General features: G+C 44.3%; 1 protein-coding gene across 2 annotated transcripts in view; it reads left to right on the top strand.

The window, feature by feature from the left end:
* Nucleotides 1-11,514, top strand: part of KLHDC8B (kelch domain containing 8B) — a 44,183-nt gene extending 32,669 nt beyond the window's left edge. For both annotated transcript variants that reach the window (XM_063291441.1, XM_063291440.1), the window contains exons 3-6: nucleotides 1,056-1,220; nucleotides 2,604-2,828; nucleotides 3,327-3,428; nucleotides 10,277-11,514. In XM_063291441.1, the coding sequence (XP_063147511.1) occupies nucleotides 1,056-1,220; nucleotides 2,604-2,828; nucleotides 3,327-3,428; nucleotides 10,277-10,473 (689 nt within the window). In that variant the 3' untranslated portion in view covers nucleotides 10,474-11,514. The remainder of the gene's footprint in view (nucleotides 1-1,055; nucleotides 1,221-2,603; nucleotides 2,829-3,326; nucleotides 3,429-10,276) is intronic.
* Nucleotides 11,515-12,201: the final 687 nt, after the last annotated feature.

Here is a 12,201-nt window from a genome sequence, read left to right as displayed (position 1 = left end):
AAACAAATAACTCATCCCTTTTCTGGTGTATCACTGCAGGATGCTCTGGCCCTGGTCTGTGTCAGCTGGATAACTTTATATTGCCAGAAATACGAGAAAACCACTACAGGGATTCTACAAAGACAGCTCAGTGTCTAACAGATCCCCACATACTGACATGGAAGAGCTGCGTTTTTGGCAACCAGCAAAACCCAAGGAGGTTATGGATCTAATTTCCCAACTAGATTTGCTACAGTTATTAAATGGATCTTACGTGCCAACATGTCAATCAATTTTCCCCAGGTGCCTTTCTCTTAGCAAGGGTGATGCTTCAGAAAGGTACTACCTCATGGCACCACTTAAGCTTCTTTATCTGTTTGTGAGACCACAAGATGGTTCTCCCTCCAGATCTAAGAGCAACGGCAAGCTGGTACAAGACACTACTTTAGATACCTTGGTCTCAAATTTTTTAGGTTTTTGTATGGGTTAACCAGCCCTTGAACTTGGTTTAGAAAGGGATGAGCAATGACATTTCCCCTGCACCTTTTTTAAGGCTGTGTCTTGCCTTGGTTAGTGTTAAAAACACAATTCTAGCCAACAGTGCCTATTTTTAAAGCCTTTTTATTAAACAGAATTCTACCAATAGAAGAGAATATATGTGGAATTCTACCTCATGGCTGAGTTAAATTCCTCTAGTGGCAACCCTATCCTGCCACAGGCAAAATGCTGGCCAGTTGTCTTTACATACATTGAACAAGACGTGTTAAGCATGGGGATAGGAGGACTGGTTTCATTTTACTGCTGTCCAAGCAAACATTACCAGCTAGCAGGAAAACCCCCACCAATTATTCTCCTTAACATGGGGGTTGGGGATAGAGAGGAAGCAAGATTGATTGATTGACATAAAAGGCTTCCGTGGCCATCAGTCTTAAGAGACTGCAACTCTGTGTGGCTCACGACAGTGGTACAAAACCAGAACACCATAAAACAGTAAAAGCAAAAACCTGGCACCTCAAGATGCTTTTTTATTTCCATCACTTGACCTTTTTACATGTGCCAATCTCTCCTTTCTCTAGATGGAGTGGTTTATGCTTTAGGCGGGATGGGCGCAGACACGTCTCCACAAGCTCTCTTGCGAATGTATGAGCCAACTAAGGATCATTGGCAGACTTTACCATCCATGCCCACACCCTGCTATGGAGCCTCCACTTTCTTGCATGGGAACAAGATCTACGTGATGGGTAAGGATTAGGCCAGCAACCAGAGTCACTTGCTGAGATGGGCGGCTATAGAAATCGAATAAATAAATATAAACAAACAAACAAACAACACCTGGCTGTCGATTAGTTGGATTACTGAATTACAGACTCTGGTACAGAAGGTTCCCAGTCACAGGGCTGGTGGAGATATGACGGTATCCACTCTCCACCTTCCAATTACATGTCAAGAAATGCCCAAGTATGGTTTTATAGGTGCTTGATCCAAAGTTTGTTATCCTGAGATAGAAATCCAGCACCCATAATAAGGTAATGCCTTTATTAAGACCAACCAGAGAGACACAAGAGTGCAGGCTTTCCAATTCTCCGGAACTTTTCAGAGCAGAAAGTATTACAAGAAGCAGGAGAAGGGAAAAAAAAAAGCAAGGGAGACTTCCTTGCTTCTTCCCCACCCTCTGCTTTTTGTAACACCATGCCTGATGAAAGAGTTCTGGAGAACTCAAAAGCTTGTACATACTTTTGTATCATTTTAGTTGCAATTTTTTTTTCTTTCATGAACCAACATGGCTGTCGTTGTTTTCAATATCCTAAATTAATACAGATAGTCCTTGAAATACTACCATTCGTTTAGCAACTGTTCAAAGTTACAACGGTGCTGGAAAAAGTGACTTATGACTGATCCTCGCATTTACGACTATTGCAGCGTCCCCACAGTCATGTGATCAAAATCTGGGCACTTGGCAACCAACATGTATTTACAACAGTTGCAATGTCCCAGGGTCACATGATCACCATTTGCAACCTTCCCAGCTGGCTTTCGACAAACAAAATCAGTGGGGGAACATGATTCACTTAATTACTGCAGTGATTCACTTAAGGACCGCTGCGAAAAATGTCATCACATTGGGTGCAGTCATGTGATGCCTTGCTTAATGACTGCACTGCTTAACGATGAATTTTGCAGTCCCTATTGTGGTCATAAGTTGAGGACTACCTGTAGGTCATATTACCTTTCAGCAAGGAATCTCTGGAATGTTTTACCCCTGCACTGTTACTTGATTTTCGTGGGTCATTCATAGGCATTGGGGTTCTTTATGGAACGGAGAACTTTTCCATTACAGATGAGAGTTTTGGTAGTGTTTACATGTTCATTAACTGTGGGGCATACAGTCAGGCGAATCTTCTGGTCACGTAAAACATTCTGAAGCTGAACTGAGTTTAGTGGCTTTTGTCTTATTTTTCACAAGATCTTAACTTGCCTGCCTCCATTAAAGGTGTTTATCTTTGGATCGACCTGGTTTTGGAATTCAGAAGAAATTGTATGATTCTTCAGTTTGCTACACTTTGCTATAATTCAAAGCAGGTAGAATGAGTGACCTGCAGTCATGCTGTCTCTGTGTTCCGTAGGAGGAAGACAAGGCAAGCTGCCCGTCACAGCCTTCGAAGCATTTGATCTGGAAGTGAGAAGCTGGACACGCTATCCCAGTGTGCCCAGTCGGCGTGCCTTTGCCAGCTGTGCCATGGCTGATGGTTGCTTCTTCAGCTTGGGAGGACTGCAGCAGCCTGGCCCCCATAACTTCTACTCCCGGCCCCACTTTGTCAACACCGTGGAGATGTTTGACTTAGAGGAAGGTAAACTAGAGATATGTGTGTGTAAGTCAAATGGAAGAGTTGTGAATCCTAAGATTATTATTACCGCTTATTAATAGGCAGGATAAAGAGATAATGACTGAGTAATCCATCATTTGTCTTATCCTGACTGTGCTGATTGATTCACACACCCAGATTAGAACATGCAGTCCCCATCCTGTCAAATTCCATCCTTGAATTCAAGCTTCTTAGTGATGCTAAATGCCTTTTAAAAGTAGCTGTCTGCAAGTCAAGTTCAATTCTTGGTGCCTTCAGTGACCCGCCCATGAAATTCTATTGGCAAAACATGCAAGTGGTTTCCCATTGCCTCTGTGGTGGTGACCCATTCAAGAACTAACCAGATCCAACCCTGATTAGCTTCCAGGCTTAGGAAAAAGGAGATCTAGGTGCTTCTACCTGTCAAAGCTAAACAGCCTTTATTGACCTTCTCTCCCTTTAGATCAAGCTAAATTCTCTCTCTCTCTCCAATTTTCCAATTAGGGTCTTGGAGTCGGCTGAGCCGTGCCATCCGCATGAGAGACAAAAGAGCTGACTTCGTAGCTGGCCACCTTGGTGGACGTGTGGTAATAGCTGGTGGCCTTGGTAAGTGTTGCAGATCTAGGAATCCTGGTTCAACATGTGAGATGGTTTCTGTTACTATTCTGAGCTGGGGAATATTTTAGACCAGTGTTTCTCAACCTTGGCAGCTTGAAGATGCATAGACTTCAGCTTCCAGAATTCTCCAGCAAGCTGGCTGGGGAATTCTGGGAGTTGAAGTCCACACATCTTCAAGTTGCCAAGGTTGAGAAACACTGTTTTAGACTGAGAAACACTGTTTTAGACTTTCAGTTTGAGTGCTGAGATCTCTGGGCTGGATTGTAGCTCCTTAAAATAAATAAACCCTACCTATTTCATTCAGGTATATCACTCACTTTTTATTAGTCTTAAGAGATTCTTACCTAATTTTGAAAACCTTTATTTTTTTAAAAAGCCCTTTGATATTTGGCTGTTTTTCTCTCTCTTGTTTTCTATTCTAGTCACAACAACGTCTCTTAATTTTTATGTGCTATTGTGCTGGGTGCCTGAATAACAGCTTAGGCATAGCAAATGGTGTCTCTGCAGCAAGTAAAAAAATGAAAGTGCCCTTTTAGTGGCGGAACACATGCTTTACACTTCGACGCTCTCTCTATTTCAGTATTTGATGTCTCTGTTTCAAGGGTCTCAGGGAATTTGAAGGAAAGGATTTGAAGAACCAGAGCTAGTCTAGGTAAAAAGGATAGAAGATAGATGGAACAATTGGTGACACTCAGGTGATTCTGTATTTTTCACATCTGTTTATTTTGGAAGAGCTGGTTTTACTCATTCATCAGACCAGTGCGGTATCTTCCCAAAGAAGTTACATCACTAAGCTGTGAGAAATGAGCATCTGCTTTTAAAGCCCTGCCATACCCTCTGGATTATATATTTTGTATAATTATCTCAACACAGTGATGATAATATTAATAACAAAAGTATAATAACAATAATTGTCACCTTACCTGTGCAGGAACCCAGTTTGATTCATACATGTGCTTCTTTAACACTCTTAAAATTCCCAGTTATTGTGCACGTGAATAAGACTGACTCCAGCAAAGCAGAAGAATAAAATCAGCTCCAGTCTCCAACTGAGCATATTTATCAAGGAGTTATGCAGAAAGAATTTAAGAAGTTGCTTCTAAAAATAAAGACCTGGTTGAAACTTAACAGGAACCAAATCTTTAAGACTTTTAACTGAGCTTCTGTGGCAGTGTTTCTCAACCTTGGCAACTTTAAGCTGTGTGGACTTCAACTCCCAGAATTCCCCAGCCAGCCAGGAATTCTGGGAGTTGAAGTCCACACAGCTTAAAGTTGCCAAGGTTGAGAAACACTGTTCTATGGACTTAAGTCAGAGAAGATCAACTAAAAGTATCTTTAAGACTACCTTATCAAAGGAGCTTGCAGGGAGAAGACCCTTGGAACTGCACAGTGTAGCAAATCCATAATCTTGACTCTTAGCTAATTCCTTGAATAAATGAAGATTTCATTGAGCAAATGTATTTCAGTGGGAATGGTTAGATAATGCCCTAAGAGCAAAATTCAGACTAACTGATCATTATTGGAATGATGTAGGGCAATGTGTCCCATGTTGCCTGTCTGGAGCAACTTGAGCCTGAATGAGAGAGAAAATACTTCCAGAAGGAAGGACAGGAAGACATATTGTTATCTCTCATATAGACTATTGCAATGCGTTCTACATGGGGCTACCCTTGAAAAGTATCTGGAAGCTTCAGCTGGTCCAGAATGCAGCTGCGTGGGCTGTTTTTGGTGCCCCTAGAAGGGCACGTAACACCGCTGCTGCGCGAGCTGCATTGGGTACCAGTTTGCTTCCAGGTCCAATTCAAGGTGTCGGTTATCACCTTTAAAGCCCTTACCTGAGGGACCACCTCACCCCAATCACATCAGCCCGTTTCACCCGATCATGCAGAGAGGGCATGTTACAAACCCCGTCTGTAAGAGAACTTCGTTTGGCGGGGTCCAGGAAGCGGGCCTTCTCTGCGGTAGCTCCCACCCTGTGGAACACGCTGCCCCCTGAGGTAAGGTTGGCCCCATCACTCCTGGCCTTCTGGAGGAGCCTGAAGACTTGGCTCTGCCACCTCACTTGGGGCAGAGAGTGGAATAGTTCTACATGGGGATGGCTGGTATCTTAAACCACTCCTCCCACATACGGGCTGTATCAGATTCTTCTGCCACTTGTACTTATTTACTCTTTTACTCTTATTTTTATATTTATTTATTAAGAGCAATTCTATATTTATATATTGTATTTATATTGTATATTTGTTGTTTTAATCAATTATTTTATTGTAAACCGCCCAGAGTCTCCTGATGGGAAGAGATGGGCAGGGACAAATTAAATAAATAAAAAATAAAATAAAATGTTTGGGCTGCCTGAGCAGTAGGCTGACCTTGACATAGAAGTGGTGGCATGAGGACATATATTCTGGAAATGGTTGGAGGGTCTCCCTTGCATCAAGCAAGGAGAATGTCCAGATGTGGTCTGTGTATATTCCAGTTGATTCCTCTACATAGCTAACATGAAGTTGAGGTTGAGTCATAGGGGCAAGTCACACTTGGATGTGTGGTGGTGCAAATTTTGTTTTCGATACATCTGGACTTTTTTGTTCAGGGACATGTTCTACGAGAGATGAAAAGTGCTGGGTTTGTCACACAAGATAATAACCAAGAGCTCCTTCTGTTGTTGGCCCTGCTGCCTGACAAGCAGCGGAGTAGTATACCTATGAACACAGAGGCTAATGCAGTCGTTCCTCACACAGTTTCTTTGATGTTCAGGGGATTTGCAAGTGCTCTTCTCCAGTAATCACGAGAATTGTATAAACAGTTGTCCTGAAACGGCTTGGCGGTGTTTTTATGTGGATTCAAAGCAGGGGGAAAAAAGAATTGTTTTCAGCTCTGTCGGTGAACACTACGCCAGAATCAGTTAGGTGAAAACTAGGTCACTCGGCAAATGTGGTACAAAATCTCGATACAAACTCATTTGGAAGGACGAGAAAGGATGTTGTTACTCAACGTGGATGTGGGGCCAGGCCTTGGAATAGGAAGAACAGATGCTTCATCCTTTCTCCTGCCCACCACTTACTTTCTGCAGTCCATTCTTCATGACAGCTTTTTCCCTGGGAGAAACTATAAAGAAATTTGATGGGATGGGCAAATAGCTAGCATGTCCTGTTCAGACTAAGAGGCGGCCGGACAGAATTACAAAAAGAATTCTTTATTTTCAACAACGGTTTACATCAGAAGAAAGTCCTTAGTAAGTTAAATAATCAAGTCCACCCAGGCAGTGAAAGGCAATAAGGTAAGTCTGCAGGATCGAAGGCAGAACCAGTTCTTGGCAATGCAGCAGGACAAGGCTCTGGACTGGAGGCGAGAATAAGTTTGGCAGAAGCAGCAAGGCTTGGCGCGGCTGGAGCAACGAGGCAAGACTCGGAGCTGGAGGCAAGGCTAGGCACGGTTGGAGCGACCAGACAAAGCTCGGAACTGGAGGCGAGACTAGGCATGACTGGAGCAGCAGGACGAGGCTCGGAACTGGAGACAAGTCTAGATGTGGCTGGAGCGACAAGACAAGACTCAGAACTGGAGGCAAGACTCAGTGCGGCTGGATCAGCAGGACTCAACTCAGAACTAGAGGCAAGACGAAGCGGGGCTGGAGCGGCGCGGTGAGACTTGAAACTGGAGGCACAGCTAGGCACAGCAGGAGCAGCAAGAAGCCGCTTAGAGCTGGGAACAAGGCTGGACTTGGACGGACCGACAAGACACGGCTGGGATCTGGAGGCAGGGCTAGATCTGGCTGGAGTGACAGAGGCTTGGAGCTGGAGGCAGGACGGAACTTGGCTGGGGCGGCAAGACACAGCGGAGGTCTGGAGGCAGGGATGGATCTGGCTAAAGCAGCAAGATGAGGCTCGGAGCTGGGAGCAAGGCACAACTTGGCTGAATCAGAGTATGAGGAAGGAGGATCCTCAGAGGCAGGAGAAGCTGGCACTGATTCTGTATCAGCTACAGGCAAGGCTCCGTTTCCTGGCAAGGACTCTTCCGCAGACACTAGCAGCTCGAGGGATCGGTTGTCTCCGGCAACTTGCTCTTGTGCTGGTGCCTTTTTATCCCATCCTTTTCACGCCGTTTGTAGCTAATCGGGCTGCCTTCTGCCTGGTGCGCTTCTCTGCTGTCCTCTCTCGAGCATTGATTGGAGGATTCAAACCTTCCTCTGGATTCTGCCCAATCAGCCGTTCCAAATCTTCCCGCTCTGCTGAGTCACTCCTGGTTTCTATTCCCCAAAAGCTTCCCGATAAGTTTTGTTTTCCCTTCCTGACTCTGCATAGGTTTCGTTTTCCGAGTCTGACTCAGACTCAACCCTTACAAGCAAGGGGCTGAGGCAGTAGGTGGTTTCAGGGAAGAACAAGCAGATTGGGAGTAAAACCATTATTTTGACTCTGCTAATGCCGACTATCACAATGATATGATGCAGCAAAGACATAGCCATGCCATCTTAGTCCTAGTCTTCATATGGATTTAGTATCCATTAACCTTGCTGCGTGTGAGCCTCGTGTGGCGCAGAGTGGCAGGCGGCAGTATTGCAACCAAAACTCTCCCCATAACCAGAGTTCAATCCCAGCAGAAGCTGGATTCTCAGGTAGCCGGCTCAGGTCGACTCAGCCCTCCATCCTTCCAAGCTTGCTGGGGAAGGTGACGACTGGGGAAGGCAATGGCAAACCACCCCGCTAGAGTCTGCCAAGAAAACGTTGTGAAAGCGGCGTCCCCCCAAAGGCTCAGGCATGACGCAGTGCTTGCACAGGGGACCTTTCACCACAACCTTACTGCATTTGATACAAGTAAGAGAGTCTTGTCTCTCCTGGTGTTCTGTGAGCAGCATTTTTCTGAATTACTTAAGCAGTGAGATAAAACAGATTTGGAATATGTGCCTGGCTGAATGTTGCCTGGTAAGGGCTCCTGTTAGTGGTGAAAGACATGCTGTACAGACAAAAAGTCCCATATTAGGTCCTGGCACATTCAATGAATTGAGCTCAAGCATCTTGTCTAGTGCTAGGCCAAGGGAGCTGTCAGAATAGCAGGCAGTAGCAGTGGTAGGGCTGGCTCATGTGGGAGTTCACCAGAACATTCATGAGGAACATAAGACATGGATCTATATCAGCGTTTCTCAACCTTGGGAACTTTACGATTCCTGGACTTCAACTCCCAGAAAAGTTGAAGTCCACGCATCTGGGGACCAAGGTTGAGAAACACTGATTTATATACTATTTCAGGACTAAAATAAATAAATAGGGATAAACAAAGTCTGAGTATTTTACTACACTTTAGCCCCCTTTCAGGTAATAAATAGAATTAGTGAGATAGATAACATCTTCTGCCTGCTACCAACCTTGCAAGCATGCCTTATGGTATTTGTTGTTTTACGGAATATAATATTTGGAATATTTTCAGGAGTATGCTACATGGGCTTATACCTCTTGCAAAAGGGTAAGTCTGATTGGATTACGAATGATTTTCCTGAACCTCTTAAAGCTTTATCTGCTTTATTTGGGAGAAGGGGAGGGGCAGTCCTTTTTTCAGTCTGAAGGCCACACTTCACACATGAAGGTATGCTGGGGCCCGTATTTCAAAACTGTAGGTGAGACCAGGACGATCACTAAAATTGATGTAATTTAACTTACATTTATATTAAGTTAAATTCAAATCAATTTGAGTTAATGTGACTACTCTCTCTGTTAGTCTGCTTTCCCTTTCTCTCCAACAGAAAAAGGATTGAGGTGGTGGCAGAGCTTACTTTGTGTCTTTTTACCATCTTCTGTGGTATCATCTATCCTGTTTTAGAGTTGGTGAGGAGAAGAGCATTTAATATTTTGGGCAAACAGATCGTATGATGAGCCCAAGCAACGATCAGTTCTTGCTTATCTTTCCTCTGAAATGGACAGTGCCTCCACCTGTCACCTCTGCTCCCCTCTTGATGTCTTCACCTGAGTGCAGTTGAGTTACAGCTGCACCTTTGTCAGACCAGTACCATAGCTTCTGTTGTAGAGTTTGCCAATGGTACTGTACTTCGTCTGGCTGTGGTGTGATGGATACCTCTGTGTCTTCCTTTGGCCCTGAATCTGTAGCTCATTCCCTGCTGCAATCCTGTGTTGCAGTCCTCCCCTCTTCTCTTCTTAGGTAGATTGAAGGAAGCATAGATGAGTTTTGTCTGTCATTTCCACAGTGTAAATGTCTACTGTAGAATGTGGAAACTTAGCGTCATAGAATTGCTTTAGGTGACCTCTGCCCTCGCTAAAAATAACACCAAACTTTATATTTTTGTCCAGCTTCCTTGATCTGTAAAAAAAAAGTCTATTAGATGGCTTAACATGTAAATATAAAATATAAACACTCTGTATATAAAATAAATAAATCGAGAAAGATCTGCTTTTAAATGGAAGCTGGGGACTCTTAGAAAATATGCCGTCTGAATCCTTTGGCACTGTCTCGCTGGCTTTCATGCAGAATTGCAGCAGGCAGTGCCAATGGTGTTGGCAATGTGATCTACTGTGAGGAAGTGTGCCAAGATCTATCTGCACCGTTTCTGGCTCTAATTTTGGCTCCAGGTTTCTAGCTTTCAGAAGTCTCTCACTTTCAGAAGCATCACACATCCTGTCAAATCCTTTGTTTCAGCAGCAAGCCAGGCCAGGCCATAGATCCTGGGAGGTGTTTGGCTTGGTAGAGTTCAATTGTACAGTTCTCTTGTAATTAACCGTGTGCCATCTCGATGCCTTTGGTATGCGGCATTGCAGTTAGAGAGAGATGCCAACAGAATCTCAGTCGGGTAAGGCAACTGCTGTTCAGCTCACACATCTTCCTCTTTCTTCTAGGGAACCAGTCAAGTCCTCTGGAATCTGTGGAAGGATTTAATCTGGCCAAGAAGAAATGGGAGCCTTTGCCTTCCATGCCTACTGGGCGCTGTTCTTGTTCTAGCTTGGAGGCTCCCAACCTGCTGTTTGTGATCGGAGGGGTGGCTCAGGGCCCCAGCAGTGCAGTGGAGGCCCTACGCCTACAGGAAGAGGTCTGATCAAATTTTATTATGGAAGGTTTTCTGCTAGCATACACCAAGAGGACTCAAGTGCCTGTTGATGACTGAATTGGCATAGGAGGGAGCAGCAAGCAGAGCTTTATTTCCAACATGGAGGCCTGCCACAGTGACTTTTCCTTCTGCTCCTCTGCAAATAACTCATTTCACCTCTGCAAAGCATAAAGTAGCTCAGAGACTAGAGCAGTCTGTTCCATAGGCAAGGCAAGGGTCAAGCATTCAAGCTGCTCCGACTGCTGAGGCAAAGTAGGTTTGATGGAGCTGATCTTTTTGATATGCAGCTGTGATTTATTCAGTCCACATCACTTTCCAAAGGAACAGGGCTGGGAATGTGGGCTGGCCTCGGTGAACTCTGATTGAAGTGGCCGTGTGATTGCTTTCTCATAAGCAAACTCTCAATTCAACTCTCTTCCCTTTGGTTATTTATTTGTATTCCACTGCAATAGAATATAAAGCCAATAGACCACAACAATACTACAATTCTTGCTTTGTTGAAGATCTCTTCCTTCCCTTCTTTTTCTTTGGCTCAGCTACTCTGCAAATTGTCATGTACATGAATGTTGCTGCATTAGTAACACTCACATTTCGCATTCCACTATTAATCTTCCAAGAAAAAGCTTGAGAGATGACCCGATAACCCCCAGTTGAGTTTGGGAGATCAGTTTGCAGTTAAGCAATCGCATCATTTGCGACTCAGCTTCACCCAGATTCTAGCCATGCCTGTTTGGCTGCATAGATGGTTCCTTATTTATGAAAGGTGGCAGGGTTTCTTCAGCTGGTTCTGGGGGAGAGTAAAGGGAGCAGGAGACTCCAGTATTTCTGCTTCAAGTTGTGATTGCTGTCCTTGTGCTGATACCTCTCTTGCTGCATAGCTGAGTTGACTCTAGGACTCCGGGTGTAGCCATTACACCCTGTGTGGTATGTTCCTAACTCTGTGTCTCATGTAGCACATAAGGTGCCCTCTAGTTCAGTGCCTAGGAGGTGGTGTAGCACCTCACGCCAATAAAATCTGGATTTTTTTTTCCTGGCATTCTGTCTCATTCAGTGTTGGGTTATATCCTCATTCAATGTTGGATTAGATATTACCTACCTATACCTATATGCTTTTTTAACAATATTAAATCCCCAGCTGCTTTCTCTAGACCAGAGGGGGGCAAGTTATGACCTCTAGATGATGGATTGCAGCTCCCACGATACTTCATAACTGCTCCGGTTGGTCTGCAACTCAGGTTTATGCTCATCTTTATCCAAGAACCAGCCTGTCCTCATCAAAAGATGAAGCAATTAGCCAAAAATCCTATTTATGTGTTCAGGTGAGTATATGTGATTGTAGAGTTGGAAGAAGTACACAGATCCCATCTCAATGTGTTCTTTCTCCAGTTCTAACTTTTGAGCCTTCAGCAAGGTCAGAAGTGGGGCACAGTCCACGGGGAGGATGTTCAAATGAAGACATCCCTCAACCTAAAATCCCACATCAGCAGAATTCCAAATCACCGAGTTCTAAATGTGTTGAAGTCACGGTCTTCCCCTTAACTGAGATGAAGTGCTCAATCTTCGTGAATCGGCAGAAAACTACTGTTGTGAAATTTGCTATCTCTGTTGCCGATATTAATCTTGCCTCCGTTGCCTTGGTTTCAAGTTACTGAAATCCCTTGATTTCAATCCAAGATAATTTTGAGGCTGCCCTTAAGGGTGTCAGAATAAGGACAG

Source organism: Candoia aspera, chromosome 2, assembly GCF_035149785.1.
Source record: "Candoia aspera isolate rCanAsp1 chromosome 2, rCanAsp1.hap2, whole genome shotgun sequence".
Classification (NCBI taxonomy): domain Eukaryota; kingdom Metazoa; phylum Chordata; class Lepidosauria; order Squamata; family Boidae; genus Candoia; species Candoia aspera.
This window is presented reverse-complemented; position numbering and strand designations above follow the sequence as displayed.